The 21056-nt window shown below is 43.9% G+C and overlaps 1 protein-coding gene across 1 annotated transcript in view; it reads left to right on the top strand.

Moving 5' to 3' along the window:
• Positions 1 to 20612, top strand: part of Il1r2 (interleukin 1 receptor type 2) — a 37158-nt gene extending 16546 nt beyond the window's left edge. Inside the window, exons 2-9 of the mRNA XM_005338490.5 lie at positions 4880 to 5007; positions 5598 to 5856; positions 9439 to 9619; positions 12053 to 12227; positions 14449 to 14511; positions 16349 to 16484; positions 18123 to 18265; positions 20179 to 20612. Coding sequence (XP_005338547.3) covers positions 4880 to 5007; positions 5598 to 5856; positions 9439 to 9619; positions 12053 to 12227; positions 14449 to 14511; positions 16349 to 16484; positions 18123 to 18265; positions 20179 to 20321 — 1228 coding nt within the window. The 3' untranslated portion in view covers positions 20322 to 20612. The remainder of the gene's footprint in view (positions 1 to 4879; positions 5008 to 5597; positions 5857 to 9438; positions 9620 to 12052; positions 12228 to 14448; positions 14512 to 16348; positions 16485 to 18122; positions 18266 to 20178) is intronic.
• The last annotated feature ends 444 nt before the right edge of the window (positions 20613 to 21056 follow it).

Here is a 21056-nt window from a genome sequence, read left to right as displayed (position 1 = left end):
TCAAGTCCTTTACTAGTATTATCTTAGAAAAACACGGTAGGCTGTGCTTCTCCATGCATGATAAATTACGCTGTCATACCATGATACTTTAGTACAAGTAAGATTTGATTGATAAACTGTATTTTTCCAGAAAATTTTTATTTTAATTCTCACGATTGCTTTTTGAGTCAGTTTTTCTTCTCTGACCCCCCAGATCACCTACCCCCACTGATCCCATCTCTAATGAGACTGAGGTTAGGAACTGACACCCTACCCTACTCAAGGGGATCTGTTTCTACTACGGGAAATGCCAATGAAGACAGAGGAATTATCAAGATACATGTCCCCTTTTCAGTAATGGAAATGGCTCAGTGTAAGGAAAGTTTTGGTAGCTGCTCAGAGAACTCTGGCAGATTCAAGGATGGATTCCTTAACTTTTGTCTTGACGTGCGGGGGTGTTATTGCAGTATTAACCATGGTCACACCCTGATAAAAGGAACGCATTCTTCAGAAGACTGCTGGTGTAGCTGACCACCAAGCATCCTGGACAGAATGTTCAGTGACCTGGGGAAGATGCAGCTCCCTATAGAGGTTCCACCTGGGACCCTGCAAACTCCAACAGTTAAAGCCAGAATGGAGCATCTTGTAACCCGTGTTTCTGATGGAATGAAGAGAGGTTTAGTCGAGCATGATAATTATAAAAGTAAGAAGGTCGTCCGAGAAAATCAAGAAAATCCTGCAGTTCTTCAACTGCTTATCAGAGACTTTCTGAAAACAACCAACACTGATCCAGAACTGGGGGAGAGACGGGCCTTAGTGGTTATGTGTTTCATGACAGAGGTTGCCACAGCTATGTGGGGACGAAACAGAAGGTTGAAGAAGGACCCCACATCCTGCCGCTGCCCTTGGTAGATGAGGCCTTAGCGGTCTATAAAAACAGACTGGGCAGCTGTCCGATTTGACCATCCCAGGTAACCCAAGGCTCCCTGAAGATCTACAGCCAACTTCCAATGGGAGCCCTGGTGCCTAGGTGAACACCAGGGTGCCTACCTGAGAAAGAAGGGTGCTAGAAGGGAGGTTGCCCAAATCGCCCTAAGGAGGGCTGGGGGGACAGCATCCCTCTTCAAGCCCAAATCTGGGCCTGATACCACAATGGGTAAGATCAGCCCGAGACTGAAAAGAGGTCCCAGGATACTTCAGGCTCCAGTGCACTCAAGAAATATCACCTTTAGGTCAGTGGAGCTTTGGGTGACCCTTGATGTGGCAGGGACACTTGGGTCACCTGTTCTGTCCTGACTCAAACTGTTGGCCCTCTTCCCACTGTTGACAGAAATGTTACTTTTCCCCTCGGCTGTGAACCTTCTTATATGTTAAACTGGATGCCTTGGTTTTCCTAAAAGGAGAACAGATACAAGTTTCTGTAGACCTGAAAAAGGGACTCATTCACCAGCTCTCCTTGACAGTTCTAACTCTAAGCCCCAACACATTCCTGATAGCCCACTAGAATACAGTTTAAGCATGGAATAGGTTATTCAGGAGATTTCTATAGATTCAATGCAATCCACACCCAAAACACCAATGACATTCTTCCCAAAAGTAGAAGAAGCAGTCCGAAAATTCAGATGAAAGAATAGAAGACCCAGAATAGCCAAAGCAATATTGAGCAATAAATGTGAAAGTAGAGACATCATAATATCCCATCTCAAATTAGACCACAGCCAGCTATTGTCACAAAACGGCATGGCATTAGCATAAAAACAGACACGAAGGCCAATGGGATAGAATAGCAGACACAAATAAATATAGACACAGGCATCGGACAGTCTTTGAAACAAATGGTGCTGGGAAAACTGGTTATCCATATGTAGAAAAATGAAACTAGACCCTTATCTCTCATCCTCCACAAAAATCAATTCAAAGTGGATCAAACACTTTGAATTAGTTCAGAAACACTGCAACTGCTAGAAGAAAGCATAGAGTCAACACTCCAACCTACTGGTACAGGGCAATGAGTTCCTTAATAAAACTCCTAAAACTCAAGAAATAAAATCAATAATCAATAAGTAGGATGGCATCGAATTAAAAAGTTTCGGTACAGCAAAGGAAACAGCATGTGAAGAAAGAGCTTACAGAATAGGAGAAAATCTTTTTCAGCTACTATTCCAACAAGGGATTAATATCCAGAATGTATAAAAACCAAAAAAATCTTAACACCAAAACCCCCAAATTTCCACAAACAACCCAATCAATTAATGGGCAAATGAGCTAAATAGTCATTTCTCAAAAGAACAAATAAAAGTGACCAATAAATAAATGGAAATATTCAACCTCTTTTCCAATCAGGGAAATGTAAATCAAAACACACTGAGATTTTATCTAACTTCAATTAGAATGGCAATCATCAAGAAAACAAATACAATTTTTGGAGTGGATGTGGGGGAAAAAAGGTACATTTATACATTGTTGGTGGAACTGAAAATTACTACAAACATTTTGGAAGGCAGTTTGAAGTTTCCTCAAAAGACTAGGAATGGAACCACCATGTGATCCAGTTATTCTGCTCCTTGGTATTTATTCAAAACAACTAGAATCAGTCTATTATACTGATATAGGGACCAATTCACAATAGCTAAGTTATGGCCCTGGTGCCTGTCAACAGACAAATGGATGAAGAAAATGTGGTATATATATGCACAATGGAGTGTTACTTACTCATAAAAAAGAATAAAATTTGTCACTTTCTGGTAAATGGATGAAACTAGAGAATATTATGCACCTTTTGACTTCCAGTAGTTCATTAGCTTACTCATTGACTCAGAAAGTCAAGGGTCCAATGTTTTCTCTCAGATGTGGAAGTTAGAGAGAAAGAGTGGGTAGGAGAAAAGAGGAAAAAAGGGAGGATCTCAGGAAAATAGAAGGGAGACCACAAGAAGTAGCGGAGGAGAGAAGGGCATAGGAAGTGCTAGGAATGAAATCTACCAAATTCAGCTATGTCCATGTACAGATGAATCCTGCTTATGAGTAATACCATCTCGTACTAATTAAAATAACAATAATAAAAGTAAAAACAGAAGGGAGATCAGTAGATTAAGTAAATCAGGGAAAGGGAGATAGGGAGGTAAAGGGAAGGTACTGGAGAGTGAGATTGATCAAATTATATATTTTGCACATGTATTCATACATGCTCAAAAATGTGCATGTACAAATAAGGCATAATGAATTCCACTATTATTATGCATAATTATAATGCACCAATAAAAATAAAAAGAGAGAGCCAGAGATTTCTTTGGTAGAAACTCATTAGATTATGTCAATCTTTCTTTCTTTTTTTTAAAAAAAATATTTTTAGGTGTAGATGGACACAATATCTTTATTTTTTTATGTGGTGCTGGGAATCGAACCCAGTGCTTCAGACATGCTAGGCAAGCTCTCTACCACTGAGCCACAACCCCCACCCCAGATTATATCAATCTTCTTGTCCAGTGAAGAAACCTAATGGGGAATATTGCCCAGGTCCTGGGGGCCCAAATATAGCTACCCTCCCACTCCATTTAGAGTCACAATAGATTTTTACCTTCAAATGGTGTGATCCTGACTAAACAGGATGCTACTGTGTGTCCTCAGGGATTTAGGGACAGCCTCCATCTTCTTGGCCATGCTTTGGCTAAGAAACGGGATTCTGTTTTAATCTGCAGGTGACTTATTATTGGTGCCACTTACACCAAGTGGCCCCCAGTCATGTTAAACAGATGACCACACAGGGTTTGCAGCCTAAGTCCTCAGGAGAGGATTCGAAGCTCTGTGCTGGGTGCTGCTTCTCTTGGGCTGGAGTGTGAGCCCCAGTAGAGCCTCACTGGGGTGGAACTAGTTGCCTTTTCCTGATTTCCATCTCACACGGAGCCAAAGAACCCAGGCCCGAGGTCATTTCTGGTGAGTCAGGGTCACACAATTCCTCGAAAGCAGGTAATATCAAAACCCATTCTGTGTCAAATTCTATGAATATTTCAACAAAATTGACACAGGTTGGAAATCATAATATAGAGCTCATATGTATTACAATCATTATAACTATTACTGGAATGTCATTTAATTATTTATCATAGAATTATATTATGTATTATGAAAAGTATATGGAAGTTGCTGCAGGTATTAATGGATTTTTCAGCCTGCACATCTGGGACAATGGGACAAAATGAGTTTTTAAAAGCTGGGTTGATTGGTAACAGTACAATTTATTTATTTGAATATTTTTCATCCACGGGTGGGTTGGATCTGCAGATGCAGAACCACCGGATCCGGAGGGCCGGCTGTGCAGGGAAAGCTCTCTGACAAGTGAATAGGAGCACCTTCTGACTTCCGGTAGTTCATTTGCTTAGTCATCGACCCAACAAATGCAGTTGAGGCTAGATGGTGGATGAATGAAGCGGTGGTCCCACACGGTGCTCAGTCAGGCTTTGGGTACCCTTGGTGATGACGAAGCCGCAGTGAACACAGAGCCCCAGAGGACAACAGGGTAAGGGGTGGAGAGGATGCGATTTTGCACAGGAAGGCGAGGGAAGGCCTCAAGGCCATGGCTGTGAATACCTCGGGGAGGGGTGGGCAAGGGTGCCTGGGGGAAGGAGCAGGGGTCTGTGGGTACATTTCTGGGCAGAAAGAAACAGGATATGAGACCCGTGTTTTGAGGGGTCATTAGGCCCTCCAGGGTTTGCCTGAAGCAATGTTCAGTGAACAGAGCCCTAGAGAAGCAAATCTAAAAGTTTTGAGTTTTCTTATTAAAAAATCTAGGAAGAAAATTTCCATCATCAGGGGAAGCGTGGAGATGATTCCCTGGGGCCATCTTCAGGGGATTCTCTCTGCCGGGGCTCCTGGCTGTTGGTGACCCCTGGCTCTCCTCCTTTAGGCTGCAGCAGGCCGGAGCTCAGATCTCCACTTCCTGTGTCCTCTGGAGATTACCGGGAACAATGTTCATCCTGTACGTGTGGATAGCGGGTCTCTCAGCCTTCACCGTTCAGCCCCAAGAGCACACAGGTAAGGAGCACATCTTGTAGGGAGAGGGCTGGCCTGGGCTTCTCTAGGGAGAGCTGTCTGGTGAGGTCTTCTTGTCATCAAAAGGCAAGACATAAACATGCAAGCGTTGGTGGGTGGCAGGGGCCTGTGGCTCATCCTGTGGGCTGCAACCTGGGTGAGGGTCCTGCCAGGAAACTCGGCAAGGAAGCGGCGGGCTTGCCCTGAGCACATGGTTCCTTTGAGTTTTAACCACACAGCTTGCCAGAAGGAAGATTCTCCATCTGAATTCAGCGGACATCTATGTTTAATGTCAACAAATAAAAAACATGTCCAAAATTTTGAATTTTTTTTGGGGGGGAGAGGGGGGTCACAAAGTAACCTGATTTAACTTTCCCAACAGAATGTGAGTTAGAATTGAGAGTAGCCCTGAGCTTGTCACCTGAGATTGCCGCAGAGGGTGTTGGTGGCCTGTGGGTGCTGTCACTTTCTCTCAGGACATGGGACATCTTCTTCCCTCTGTCAGGACCAGCCTTAGTCTGGGACCCAGGGAGGGTCTGTGATCTGGGGAAGCTTGGGGCCTAAAGCCTGACTGTCACCTCTTTGTCCTTCAGTGGCTGCAGGAGACTGCCAGTTTCGTGGCAAGCATTACAAAACCGAATTCAGGGTGGAAGGGGAGCCTGTGGTTCTGAGGTGCCCCCAGGTGTGGTCTCGGTTTGGGGCCCCCATCAGCCCCCAGGCCCTTCTGACCTGGCGTAAAAACAACTCTGCTCAGATGATCCCAGAAGGGCCGCGGATGTGGGCAGAGGACGGCGCTCTCTGGGTTTTACCAGCCTTGAGGGAGGACTCGGGCACCTACGTCTGCACTCTCAGGTAGGCCCCTGTGGGGTGGGCCTGGGCAGTGGGGCTCCAGCAAAAGTGGACCCTTGGGCTGTGCTTTAATTAGCTTTTTTTTTTTTTTTGCTGCTCTGACCAAACGACCCGACAAGAACCACTGTAGAAGAGAAAAAGTTTATTTGGGGGCTCACGTTTCAGGGGTCTTAGTCCATAGACAACCTACTCCCTTCCTCGGGGCTCAAGGTGAGGCAGGACGTCAAGGCAGGAGTGTGTGGCAGAGGGAAGCAGCTCTCATGATGACGAGGAAGCAGAGAGACTCCACTCAGCTGGTACAAAACACGTGCCCCAAAGGCATGTCCCCAATGTCCCTCTCCTCCAGCCACACCCTATCTGCTCCCAGTTACCACCCAGTTAATCCCTAACGGTGAAGGCTCTCATAACCCCACCTTTTCATCTCTAAACCTTCTTGCATCCGCTCACACGAGCTTTGGGGGAGCAGTTCCTATCTAAACCACAAAAGGAGCTTCTTCCATGTTAGTCTGGATTTCAAAATCCAGTGCACAGGTAAGAATCCACATTATGTTCATCTCACTGCTCCTGAAGTACCCCTCACCTGTCTCATTGTGGTTTTTGCATCGTATTTTGCTCATTATTAGCATCTTCTGATGTGTTTCTTGGCCATTTGTGTATCTTCTATGGAGAAGTATCTATGCAAGTTGCCCATTTTTAAAATTGTATTTGTTGATATTGTTGAGTTGTAGGATTTATTTATATATCTTGATATTAACCACTTATCGGATACATAACCTGCAAACATTTTCTCCCATTCTATGGGTTGATTATTCACTCTAATAGTGTCCTTTGATGCATATACTTTTTTTATTTAATTTTTAACTTGTTTTAATTAGTTATGCATGACAGTAATTCCAGTTTTACCTATTTTTTTTTTCTTCAATTGCCTGTGCTTTGGGTGTTAAGAACATCACTGCCAAATCCAATGTCATGAGGCATGAGCCCTGTTTCTTCTAGGAATTTTGTAGTTTAGCCCTTACATTGGGTCTTTCCTCCATTTTGAATTAATTTTTATGTGAGGTGTGAATGAGGGTCCAGCTTCATTTTTCATGTGTTTATGTGGTCTTTCCAGAACCATTTGTTGAAAAGTCTGTGCTTTCCCCACTTGAAGGATAAAGTTCTAGGCCTGCTTGGGGCGATATTAAAAATTTCCTGCCTTCGTTCTTCTGAAAGGGTAGGGCAGCCCCTTAGCTTGACTGGGAAATAGCATTTCTGGACTTTTCTCTTCATCCCTCCCCAGGGTTCTGTTCACCCCCTCCCACCAACTGGCTTCAGAGTCCTTGAAGATTTCATGAACTCATGTAAGGAGTTATTGTGCCCAGGAATATTGATATGTAGAATGAAAACCAAAGAAATCGACATTGTTAGAACAGGGAATTACTGGTGAATAGAAGAGCTTCAGACATCAGTCTCAGACCTAGGTAGTGTGTGTATGTGAGAGAAAGAGAGAGAGATGGAGTGGAGTGTGGAGAGAGAGAGAGAGAGAGAGAGAGAGAGAGAGAGAGAGAGTGTGTGTGTGTGTGTGTGCATGTGTGAGTGATGCCGAGAATCTTCAAATCAATCCCATCCTGACACTACCATCTATACACCTAGCTCCTGCTGTAATTTGGGGCCAGGTTCAAACCTATCAATGCACTTCACCTGGGAAGCAGGCAAGCCATCTCCTACTTCCCTATCAAGGAAACCTGGGTGTGTGATTTCAATGCATAATTTTTCTGTCTTTTTTTCAGGGTAAAAAATTCTAACTTTCTCTCAGGGGCATTATTTGGAAAACATAATGGTATAGTACAAAGAAATGAAACTTGGGGTCAGAAAAACAGAGGAGAATCTTAGCCCTTCTCTTTCTATCTGGCTGGAGCCTTGGTCTTATTCCTTGACTTTTATGGGTCTTAGTTTTTCCCCTGTAAAGAGATTTCTTAAGATGGCTGTGTGAGGTAACAGCATGTGAAGAATTCATGGGGAAAGCCCAGGTTGGTGGTTAATAAATATGGAAAGGCCTGGTCCTTCTTAAGGAAGGACTTAGGTCTACTGATGTGACACTATGCAAACATCAAGGAGAGGTGAGCAAAGTCACATTTGTTTTAAAGTTAGTTTTTATACTGGATTTTAAAAAATCATAGTTAGTGCCTTTATTTTATTTTTGTAGGAAAATAAGAGATCTAAGATTGAGGGGCAGTGGAAATCCCAATGTGTGCCAAGTTTTCTTTGCATGTGGGAAAGTTTACCTGGTTGACCTCCAGGACTCTCTTTCAACTGTAAGAGTGGGATTTAATAGAGTGAAAATCACCAGCAGTTGCTATAACATTCTTTGGCATTTACAGTCATAGGGCAAAAGGCTGCCCTATCCTGTGACTTTTATGATCTTGTGATTTAGAACCCATGTAGCCTTTCTGTCACTCAAAATAGTCAAAATGATACTGCTGGAGCAAGCAGTCCCCCAGTCTCTGTTTCTTGCCCAAGGGGAATTACCAGATCAATGATGTGGACAAGTTTGTGACTCTAGTTATGTCTGGTAAGTTTGGTTTGCCCTAATTTATGTTTTTTTCCCAGAAACCCACAGGGTTTCCAGACTTGATTTCATTTCTTTGTAGCTACCCAGCCTTAGGAAATTCATTTTTTGTTCTTAATATCCCTCATCTGAAAATGATATAATAACCCTACCTCAGAGGACAAATGAAATGATGCAGGTAGAGCACCCAGCTCAGGACCTGGCATGTGCCAAGTCGCTGTGACCAGGTCTTGATGATGATTGTTCAGGTGTGCACTGTTCTTTGAACCTGTCCCCGTTGGCATTTCTTTAACCTGCAGTGAAATTATGTAATTTTAAAGGTGAGAGTTAATTTTTTTTTTGCATTTCTTTGTGCATAAAAGGTTTGTTTATCTATTTTTCCTTTTTTTCTCCCCCAAACCAGATATGAAATATAATACAGATACTGACTGGCCTTATACATTTGAATTAATTATTTTTTACTCTCAGATAGTAACTTCTTACCACATTTCTTTCATGTATTTTTTTCACACTCTGTGGCTTCTTTGAATAGATGTTGCTATATATTTTTCTGGGCAAGTAATTCTTACCCCACGTACAAAACCCATCCTCATTGCCTCTGTTGATATGTCACGTGTCTTAGGTAGCTAGGAACTTAGCTGGGATGATTATGTTTTCCTACTTTATTGTATATATTTTGGATGCTGGGATTGAACCGAGGGTCTCACACATGCTAGATGAACACTCTGCCACTGAGCCCCAGCCCCAACCTTTTTATTTTGAGCGGGGGGTCACTAAGTTGGTGGGGGTCTCGCTAAATTGTTGAGGCTGGCCTTGAACCTGCTGTCCTCCCAAGTCTTGGTATCAGGCCACATTCCTGCTTCTGTATAGCAATTATGATGTCATGCTCTTTGTACCTAAAGATTTAAAAGAAACAGACAAAACTAACCAAGAAAATGCAGGCTCAGAATTTGGTAGGGTTGGGGAAATGATTCTTAATCTCGTTTACTTTTACTTTGTCTTGCCATTCATTATCGCCCCCCGCCTTTTTAAAACAGAAATGCTTCTCACTGTGATGAAATGTCCATTGAGCTCAGAGTTTTTGAGGACACAGAAGCTTCCCTGCCGTTCATCTCATACTCGCAAATCCTAACCTTGTCTGCCTCTGGGTTGTTAGCGTGCCCTGATCTGAGGGAATTCACCCGTAACAGAACTGACGTGAAGACCCGGTGGTACAAGGTACAGCTCTGAAAATTCCTTTTGATTAAAATGTGTTTGGACGGTCATAGGAGAGATACATGATATCCATTTCTGAAGACAATACTTTCACTTGTATTCATATGTGTATATGTCATATACTTATCTTTGAAATGCATATATATTAAATGATTAAAAATGGTTACAATTAATGTCTTCTTTACATGGCTTGAGAAACATTCCTTAAAATTATGATTTGTGAAGTCAGAATTTAAAATGAACCCAGAATAGAAACAGCTAAAAAAATATATAGATTTTTACTTGGTCAATTGTTATTTTATGTGACAATTTTATACATTTTAAAGTTTTTTTTTTAAAGCACCTGACAGTTAATCTTTGGGCTAAAGAAGTAAATATGAACACAGGTTTCCCCCTCACTGGTTGAATAAATATCAAATATGATAATGGTTCTTAGTGAGATCATTGGAAAGTTAAAGAAAAGAGCCGGCTCTTAGACTAATCAACAGGGAGCTATGTGTAGACCTCACCTGTTTTTGTGCAATTCATAAACTAAGGATAGTTTTCACTTTTAAAAATGTTTTTTTAAAAAATGGAATTGTCCCATAGCATTAACTGTTATCTAAAATTCAATTTTCAGTGTTCATAAGTAAAGTTTTACTGAGACTCAGCCACGGGCATTTGTGGCTGCACTGTCTGTGGCTGATTTCACACTGCAGAGGACCAGGCAGACTGTGAGCTTCCAGAAATATTTACTATCTGGCCCTTTCCTGAAAAAGTTTGCCAATATTTGACATAGGCCATCGACCGGTAACTGAAAACTCGATAGATATATATATATGATTGGTTAACAGTGGAAACTCTGAGATGATTTTCTTAAAGTAGATATTAGCCATCTCCCATGAAGAAGCCCAGTCAGCTGTAGAAGACTTCTCTTTTGTTTTAGAAAGAGCTTGAAGAGGGAAAATAAAGGATTTTTGCCTGGAGAGGAAAAAGAGAACAGATCTGGAGAAAGTAGGTCTGGATTTAAACCCTGTTCCTTCATTTAGCCTAAGCCAAACGACTTTCTTTTTGTTTTCCCCTTTGGGACCAGGGATTGCATCCTGTGATATGTAACCTCGGAGTCATCTCTCCAGCCCTGTTTTTAATTTTAATTTTGAGACAAGGTCTCACTAAGTTGCTTGGGGCCTTGATAAATTGCTGAGGCTGGCTTTGAACTTGCAGTCCTCCTGCCTCAGCCCATTGAGCTGCTGGGATTAGAGGTGTGGCCACAGTGCTGGGCTACTTCACCTCTTTAACCTGTTTCTGTTGTAAAACAGCATTTCGTTAATCTGCTTTGAAGTTTCAATGGAGTGGTGTGTATGAAGCGCTTAGCTCCGTGCTGGGTGGGTAAAGAGGCTGGACGGCACTGGCTGCCTCCATAATTATGCTAAGCATTACTGAGCATGCACTATGTCCAGGCCCCTTCCAACCTTGCCAACAAGTAGCCCAGCCAAGCAGGGATTGTTGATCTCTCCGCTTCCCAGATGACAGGAAACATAAGGAATTTACCCAAGGTCTCCCGGCTGGTGGGTGGTGAAGGCCAAACCCTGACCCTGTTCCCCACATAGCATTGGAACAACTACCTTGCATGTTTGACTACTCACGCTAGGAAACACGAGATCCCTCCTTTTAATTAGATGTATGATACAGCAATACTGCGTGAGCCGTGTGGCTGACTCTTTCAGTTTTGTCTGTGTCATTTCAGAGTAAGATTCTGAAATGACTCATGATTCATTTGACTCTTGTAAGCTTTGGTTTTGAAAGAGATGCTTCCCAGGACATGGTGTTCTCATTAGGATGTTTTCTTAAATTTTATTCCACTTCTCTGAGTGTATTGGAGGTCTCATTCTTGTGGGTTCTATTCTTCAGAGAATCCGCAGAACTTGGTGTTTATAGGAAAAGTGTAGATCATTCCTCCCACTTAGTTTTTTTTTTCCCAACAAATCTTTCTTTATTGTACCAACTCCTAAGATTGAAATAATTTTTAAAGTAATTACTGAATCATTATCTTCTCTAAATACTGTTGTCCAAAGTCATCGTGACGATTTAATAGTGATCTTCCTGGGTATTTCCTGAGGCCAGTAGGAAGCAGTTGAACAAGAAATAAAGTTGTATTTTAAATGGCCTATTTTTCCAAGAAGAGTGCATCTCTTTTTCACATCTGTACTTGAACAAATATGCTTTAAATATCTTGGCTAAACAAATCAAGCCATTTTATTTGTTTTATATGTTGACAAATTTCTTTTCCTAAAAATACAGCTAAAATTATGCCCAAAAGCATAAAATCAGTGAAGTAAATGCCAGGGCAATTCTTGGGTTGCAAATTCAACACTGGTTGATTTTGATGATGCAGATCGTAGCTTTTGAGATATGTATTATTATATAATGTAATCATCAAATACATTTTCCCTCAAGGGTTCTGTCCCTTTGGATGAAAACAATGAGAAATTTATAAGTGTGGAGGGGACCACACGCTTACTCATCCATGATGTATCTGTGGAGGATGCGGGCTACTACAAATGCGCCATAACATATGCCCACGAGGGCAGGCAATACAACGTCACTAGGAACGTCAAACTCCGCGTCAATAGTAAGTACTTACCACCAAGGTGCCTGTCCTTCCTGGTTCAAGAACAAGCGTCAGAGCAAATGCAGTTCACAAAGAATCCCTAGAATATCTTTGGTATGAAAGCAAAGGAAAACAGATAGGACTGTCCAAAAGCATCAGGCTAATAAGCCATCAGGGTGGTGGTGTGAGGAAAGGTGAATTACCCTGAGCAGTAATGAGATGGAGGCTAAAACTCACCACAAGGGTTTCCTTGGACATTTTCTTCCAAAAGTCGGCGTCAAAGATTTGCTCCTACAGGGCTGGCGATCAGAACATGGCTGCTGCAACTTCATATATAATTTAGAATAGTAGGATCTTACTGGATTTTTCAACCAGAAGGTTCTGCATCAGCTTATCCAGTGGAAATTCCTTTCTCTATTTTTTTTTTCTCCTCGGGTGTGTTGGATGGCCTTTGGTACAGGTTGAGTACCACCAATCTGAGATACTTGGGACCAGAAGTATTAAGGGTTTTGGATTGTTTGTCCCTCCAGACTTTGGGATATTTGCATATACACAATGAAATACCTTGGGAAGGGATACAAAATCCGAACATGAAATTAAATTATATTTCATGTACAACTTATGCACATAAGATTAATTTTATAACGTATTTAAAATAATTCTATGTATGAAACAAAGTTTCATGGAGTGGAACTTTTCACTTGTGGCATCATGACGGAGCTCAAGAAATTTCAGATTCTGAATTCTCGGATTAGGGTTGTTAGCCTGTACCAGGATTAATTATACTTGAAAACACGGTCGTGAACAGGATTGGCTAACAGCATTTAACATTTGCTGGACATATATTGCTTACCTCCTGTGTGCCAGGCATAGAATTAGGTGCAAGGGGCAGAGGATGCGTGAGGCTTGGACTCTGTCCTGGGAAATATGCCACTTTCCTTACCTACCCAATGCCACAATTGGATTCTTCTAAGGGGACTTATAATGAGCCTGTGAAGGAGACTTTTCCTAGAGAATCCAGAGATTGTTTTATTATAAGGAACATCACCTCTTCCATAAGCGGAAGTCCCTAGGTTCCATTTCTTTTTCTGTCCTGCAGAGAATTCCTTCATGTTAACTTCTTGTTCCTCCACAGCCAGTTTGACTTGACATGTTCTTTCCTCCAGTCCCTGATGATGATCCCACTCATGCCATACTGCCCAGGAACACTAGGGGGCGGCCGCCCTACATGTTACACGGCGTAGCCAAAGGACCCGCTGCAGCGCAGTGACTCTCAAGGGTGGCTGCTGGGTGGGGGGATGCTGGACCAGCAGGGGCCTCAGCACCTGGGCACTGATGACTCAAGCAAAATCTCAGGTCTCACGCAGAAGTACTAAGTCAGAAACTGGATGTCAGGGGCTGCCGCCTGTCTCATCAGCCCTCCCTCGGGGGAGGCTGGTGCACCCTCACGTTTGAGTCATGGAGATAAGCTTCTTTCCCTTACCTGACGGCCTCCACCTGCACATGATGGCAATGTGACGTGGAAAAGAGGAATAAGCCTCTGGCCACCGTCACGAATCCATCTGCTCCCCCGCCCAGGCCTTAGGCTTACTCACGGGAGGATTTCAAAATACTCTCCCATAGAAGTGAGGATGGTGAGGCCGGGGTGCAGACAGCTCCCAGTTTTCACCGCACCCACCCCGTCGTTTTTGCTCCACTTCAGGTGTCCAGTTTGCTCAAGCTGGTTCCCATTCCCAGAGTTTGGTCTCCTCCATTAACAAGACATGGAGCAGCCACAGCTGGGTTCCTGTGTTTCTCACCCAGTATGGCATTAGCTTTACAAACAGATGGCCCTCCAGCCCCTGAGCCTGCTCTTGAAGAAGCTTCAGTATTCTGTGTAGGCATCCTGGGGTGGGGGGACCTTTGTGTAAGACCTACCCCGTGGGCATCATCAACACACACTCAGGAAGCCTGGGAAGGCAATGGTTAACGGTTTATCACCGAGCAAAGAACAAAGCCCGACTGTCAGAGGAATGTGTAACTGTGGCCTCTTCCAGTAATGTCTCTGCTGGGAAAAGCATTGGCCAAAGATGCTCGATTTCGTGGAGAGCCTATTTCCTTTGCCAGACAAAAGGTCAGTTCCCACAATGACTGGCCCCACTGTGAAGGAGAACTTGGTTGATGAGCTGAACAATGAAACCTGAGTCTCACATTGAAGTGAAGGCTTCCCTAATGGAATCTCTTTTCCTTACATCTTTCTCAGAAAGAAAAGAGGAGACCATTCCTGTGATTATTTCTCCCCTCCAGACCATATCAACATCCCTGGGTAAGGCATGCAAGTACCGCACCACCCATGTTCCTGCAGTGGTGCCTGAAATCACAGAGTCAGGGGGTTGGGACCTTGTGCCTGCTGACCACACCATACCTGTCCCTGTAGGGTGGCAGTGTGCCTGGGTGGGGACCTTAGAACCCAGTGTAGGGTCTGAGATGACAAACGGGAGGGAACATTTTTGTGGTTAAAAATGATATTATTAGAAAGCAAGGATACTTCATGAATATCCTACCTACAAAAATTTAAATGTAGAAAGCTGGACATTTTGCCAGCTGTTTTTAATTGTAGGAAAAGATGAACAGCACGAAACCCTTACAGAGCTTCACTTTTAGTAAATTTAAAGTAATTCACATTACCAAAATGTGACTGATCTTTCTGAGACTCCACTGGTTAGGTGACTTCAGCAGTGGTCAGAGACAGTTTCTTGACACTGCAGTAGCTATCAACAGGTTGAGCAACATGTTGAAGATGACCATCGAAGTTCCCTTTTTTTCACCCTAATTGAGCACAGGCTGTCCTGGCCGGCTCACTTCCTTTTCAGTCCCTCGTAGTCGGCAGTGAGGGTGCATAAGTGGGCGGTACTAACAGCGGTTGATGAGTGTTGAGTTGGGATGGCTGTGTATTGAGCATTTACGGGGTCTAATAGGATCTATTTGATCCCAGCATCCTCTCTGTGGGAAGGTGCTAATTCCATTTTTCAAAAGGAAAAGCCGCCCAGGGAGTCATGGCAGCTTAGCGAAGTTCAAAAAGCCACACTCCGGGGCAGGCTGGGCTAGAGATCGAGGTCTGTATGTCAACACGCACACCCTTTTGTGTGTCTGTGTTGGTGTAATAGACTGGTAGGTCTGATGCTCATTTGTCAAGCCCTGGCTATGGAGTGCTTTAGAGAAATGGTTTTTCACTTCCGTTTGGCCTTGGGTTTGAGTTTTTAATTTTAAATGGAGGCCATAGGAAGAGGGCTTTTGAGCTGTTGCGGGGATAGCTGGCTGCTACATGAATTGCATCCTGCATGGCCACCTTGACTCTGGAAACTACTAGGAAACCAGGGTAGTGGGGACACTGGTTGGTGCTCCCTGGATGCCAGTGCCCCAGCTCCCATTGTCCCTTTGCTGAGTGAAACCCGGTTCCCCACCAATCGCTTTCAGCGTACTGCAATGCATGGTGCGGTCATGTGACCTGGATTTAACGCACTCCCATGGCTGGGGGAAGCGTTTAAAGTCACTGCAGTGGCAGAGGATGGGGAAGGGAGGGCATTCTGAGCCTGAAGTGGGACCAGGTGCATTAAAGACACCCCATAGGATATTCCCAGGAGGAGGAAACAATTGGGCAGGATTTACCTTTTCCTTTGGTGACTTAGGAAGAGGCATTATAGGGGTGCCCAGCGCCATGACACTACATAACTGTAGAGGGCGCTGTCCTTAGGAAATGAAATTGGATTTTAGAGGGTTAATCCTAAATGCCAGCCACCTTGGAGTTCTCAGGGGGAAAGGTTCATGTTGAGAGCAGCCGTGGGCAAGGAGAGAGAATCTGCACATGGATCTGGATTTGTTTGGGATCCATGGTGGAAGGAGGGAGCCACTGAATGCAGAATGTCCCACAGGAGTGGTCCTGGGATGGTCAAGCTGAATATTAAACAGTAACGCTCTGGGTGAACAGAATCATTCGGGGAAACTAATTTTCCTTCTAGAAACTAACTGGCCAGGGAGGAGTGTTTGAGAAGACAAGGAGGGGGGTCCCCTGCTTTGGCTTGTGGACAGACGTGAGGATCTGGGGTGACGCTCTTGCCCATGCTGGGTGCTGATGCTGGGTGTGCGTGTCTTGCTAAACGCAGGGTCCAGCCTGACCATCCCGTGTAAGGTGTTCCTGGGAGCCGGCACACCTGACACCACCCTGCTGTGGTGGACGGCTAACAGCGCCCAAATCGAGAGCGCCTACCCGGGAGGCCGAGTGACCGAAGGGCCGCGCCAGTAAGTGGGTGAGGGCCTTCTGTCGTGAGACCTCTGCAGTTTCCCTCTTCCTTCTGGAGACAATGTCACATCCAACCTATCAATCTGACACACCTACCACAGTAAAAGTGACTTTTGGGGTGCTTTCACACTGTTTGAGTTTTGAATTTTAAAATTTCTATTTTGCTAAAAATTATCTTGAGAATCAGACTTTTTCTAGACCCAGGTGAGTTAAGTTTCAGTTGACTGGTTGGTATGGATGTTGCATTTTGTCGCTGTTTTTAAAGATTTATTTCTTGATTTTTGCAGGCTTAAAAAAAAAAACATTTTGGAGTTAATACATTTCTCTTTGCCACTTGGCAACCTCACTCTCGAATATTTTCATAAATCCAGACAAAAGACTGAGAGCTAACTCCAGTATTTGTACTGATGCCTCTTCTTTTTCTTGGGGGAATCGTAAGCTGTCAGAGTGTCCAATCAAAGAAAGAATGCAGTTCTCGTAAGCGTCATCTCCAGAAAATGTTTCCTCACTCTGAATCTAGAAGCACCAGGCTTCATAAATGGGAGCCATTTGTGTGAGAGGAAGGGAGACCACTCCACGTTCCAAATCCTAAAGTGTCCTTTAAATTTATCGTTTTGATGCTTTGAATCAGCCTGAACTTTTGCTTGCTTTTCTTTTGTCTTTTTTGAAAGAAAAAAAAATTCGTTCTGGATGCGATTTAGTAGATAAAAAGGTTGTGGATTAGCATAACAGTTGGCTTGCGAGTCTTTGTTGTGGAAGACTTGGCCAGGACTAAATGCCCTGTGCCCGCTCACTCATGCTATTCATTTACTTAAAGGAACACATTTTTCTTCCAGATAAAACAAAAGCAGTCCCAGTGGATCCATTCCACGAGGTTTTTTATTCATGTAAATAGATAGCAGTGAAGTGTCTTCAGCTTCCTCTGACATTGTGAATGGCAGATATCCTGACTAGAGCTCTTCCACTCTGTTGTCTGCAGCCCTCTGACCTGGACTAGAGTTTCAGAGTGACAGTTGGCAGTAGAAATGAGGAGGTGACACTGCTGAGGGATGGAGTCCTAGAGGTGCCCTCCTCTTCAATATGTGAATAATTTCTTGGTGAGAGACTCAAGATTCCCCTAAACAAATGTTACTGTTCCCACTACTGGATCTTTGTTTGTCAAGGGTCTTTAAAAATAAAAATTTTGATTGGGCATGATGGACATGCTTGTAATCCTAGTGACTTGGGAGGCTGAGGCAGGAGGATTGCAAGTTCAAGGCCAGCCTCAGCAATCTAGTGACACTCTGTTTCAAAATAAAAAAAAAATAAGATGATAAGGGCTAGGGATATAGGTCAGTGGTACAGCATCTCTGGGTTCAATTCCTAATACGAGAAAAAAAGATTTTTTTTCCATCAACCAAACCAAAATGAGAATGTAAGTTGTCAGTCTAACAGAGGTCCTATTACAATGACCAGCATCTTCAATGACACTCTGTCTTCTAAAAGAGGCTTAGAAATTCTCCTGGATAATTATGATGAAAAAATTCTCCTAACTTTATGAAACTTTAAATCAATTTAAGCACAATGGGTGCTTCTAGTTTGAGACTGTTTAGATGCCTATGTTTGTACCATGTGTAAGCGAATATTTTCTCACCTAGGGAATATTCAGAAAACAATGAGAACTACATTGAAGTGCCGCTGATTTTTAACCCAGTCTTAAGAGAGGATTTGGATACAGATTTTAAATGTGTCGTCCTTAATACACTGAGTTTTCAGACACTACGAACCACAGTCAAAGAAGGTATGTGTATTGGGGACAGAGGAGAAAACAACACGTTGAATGGATGCTGAACAAAGCTACGGGTTCTCCAGGAGATTCCTTGGGTGGTCTTCTTGCATTGCCAGTTAGGAGAGGCCAGAAAAACAAATCTCCTACTTTGATTTATTTTATTTATTTATGTTTTTGGTGTGATGGCGGCTGGACACTGGGAGATCATACTCAAATACAAAGTTCCGATAGCAAAATAAGTTTTGGCAAAGGTTAAATAGCAAAATAATTTCTGCTAGGAACTTTAAGCTACCCTGTGTCCTCCCGTGTGGTTCTGCCTTGGATCACCGGGATCAGCTGTCCTCCCGTGGCGTCTAGAAGAGGGCGGGTCATTCTTTATCTTGAAGTTGAAAAATTCCATCCTACAAAAGCCGGATACTGGAAGACCCCAGAGTTCAGGGTGGCTTTAAGGTCAAAGCCATTAGGTTACAAGGAGTAAGAGCAAGGCTGTAGCCAAATTAACCCGGTGGCCACGTAAGGACATTGAAAAAAGGGAAGCAAGACCCTCATGTCATCATTTTTGACATTTTCTTTTTCCTGAACGTTCAAACATTGAGCAGGAAAGGGAGGTGCTGATGATGTCCTCTCTGTTGACAGACTGCAAGACAACAGCCCCTAGCCCAAAGCAGTTCCCCTCAGGGATCTCAGTGGTGCCTTCTGACTATGCTTGCACACGTCCACATTTTGCTAGGAGGAAACTGTTGGACATACTTTAATTTGGAAGTCTGATGATTTGGCCAAGTTTCAGGAGAGGTATCAACAGCCGGCACAGCTTTGCTCAGCTCTCTGTGCTACCAGAATCGTACCACCTGAGCCACTAGTTAAAAACACAGATCCGTGGACTCTGCCCAAGTATTCCCAGGTGCGTTTTCCTGGTGGGCAGCTGAAGGTTGCAGTTTCTCAAACTCCTTGCCGATTGCAGTTTGAGAACCGGGACATACGTGTGAAGCCTGGTGTTTCTGCTCATTTTCATAACGAGCAGGCTGGCAGAGAAGACAGTGAGATTGTCACTGTACAGATTTGGACATGGGGATCCCATAAAAAACAGCTTTCTCCCTCTGGGAATCAGACTCGTGAGCCAAAGGAACCCGTGCTTCGTCTGGTCCTGATGCTGGAAACCTTTCACATTTTTCCGTCACCAGAGCCCTGTGTCTGTGTGTCCTTGGCTGGGCAGGCTGTGACTGAACCCAGAGGGCCCGGGCTGAGCCTTTCCTAAGGACCAATAAGCATATTCAGCTGGCTGCTGAAAAATCACAAGCTTCATTTATTTCTAATCTGGGTGAATTTTTAAGGTATAGGAATCCTCAGGAGAATCAGGTTGAGAATGTCTAACCAGATTATGGCAAACAAGAGCTTAAAAAAGGCGAGATTCTGGCTTCAAAAACAATGTGTTTCATAACTCCCTGTTCCCATATTTACCATTCAACTTTTGGTTCACAGTTTCTTCCTATATTTCCAAAGCCTAGAGATGTCAAGGAACAGAATATGCAATTGCTGGGTTTGAGCAATGATCTTGGCATCCGGGGCCTTGACTCTAAGTTTGTTTTCCTTGGTAAATCCTCCTGATCTCCACGCTCATTGAAGAAAGGCAGACAGTTCCCTGGCCAAGTCACAGATGGCTCACTGAGGTGTCAACGGACAGCATCTTAAGTGCACACTGTCCACATTTGGAACACTCAGTCCCTTGGTACGGGCCCCTACTCTGTGTCAGATCTTATCTAACTTGGATTGTGGCTCTAGTGCCTCAGATGTCACTCTCAAATGTCCTTGATCTTGGCGTAAGGACCCTACTTTCTGCTTCCTTTTCTCTCTGGAAGCCCACCCTGCCCCTCCTGTTTGGCTGTGAGACACGGTTCCACGCTGATGTGCCTCTGCTTTCCCCACAGCTTCCTCCACGTTCTCCTGGGGCATTGCGCTGGCTCCCTTGTCGCTGGTCTTCTTGGTTTTGGGGGGAATCTGGACGTACAGACGGTGTAAACGCAGAACTGAGAAAACACGTGGGCTGACAGCGCTCAAGACCGGCCTCTGAGACTTCCCGTGCCAAACCCGTGCAATAAAGGAAGTGGGAATGCCAACGCGGATCACCATCCTCCTCCTCCTTCTTTCTTTATTGGTTCTTTCTGGTTGTATATGACAGTAGAATCCATTGTGACGTGATTGTCGAAGCACGGAATGCAGCCTGTTCTAATGCAGCCCCAGCACCCCTCCTTCCCCTCCTCTCCCCCACCCCGTTCCCTTCCCTCTACTGATTTCCTGCCATTTATCCAGTTATTATTATTTAAAAAAATGTTTTTAATTATAGATGGACACAGTATCTTTATTCTGTTTATTTAGTTTTTTTTTTTTTTTTTAAATGTGGTGCTGGGGATGGAACCCAGGGCCTCACACCTGCTAGTTCTACCACTGAGCCACCACCCCACCCCCCATGGTTACTTTTTTAAAAAGTTAATTTCGTGTGGATGTTGAGGAGGGTGGGATGCCCTGTGGGGTACTGTTATATGTACACAGGGAAGCTATGTCAGGCTCACTGCACTGTGTTTCCGTCTGCTCTCCCGCTCCCTTCCCTCCATGCTGGCTGGGTCCTTTTGAGGGGACTCTTCTCTCCTTCAGTTGTTAAACAAAGTTGTGGGGGCTGTACTGGACTGGAGTCTTGTAGTCCTTATTTTTCTGAATCTCAGTGACAGGAGCAAATGTGCCTATGGGTGGGCTTGAACAGCTTTCCGCTACTTGTGATGGATCTTAAAAAACGAGGAGTGGAAAACCT

The sequence above is a fragment of the Ictidomys tridecemlineatus genome, chromosome 12 (assembly GCF_052094955.1).
Source record: "Ictidomys tridecemlineatus isolate mIctTri1 chromosome 12, mIctTri1.hap1, whole genome shotgun sequence".
In the NCBI taxonomy this organism is placed as follows: domain Eukaryota; kingdom Metazoa; phylum Chordata; class Mammalia; order Rodentia; family Sciuridae; genus Ictidomys; species Ictidomys tridecemlineatus.
The sequence above is the reverse complement of the archived record's forward strand: the minus strand, read 5'-3'. Positions and strand labels throughout refer to the sequence as shown.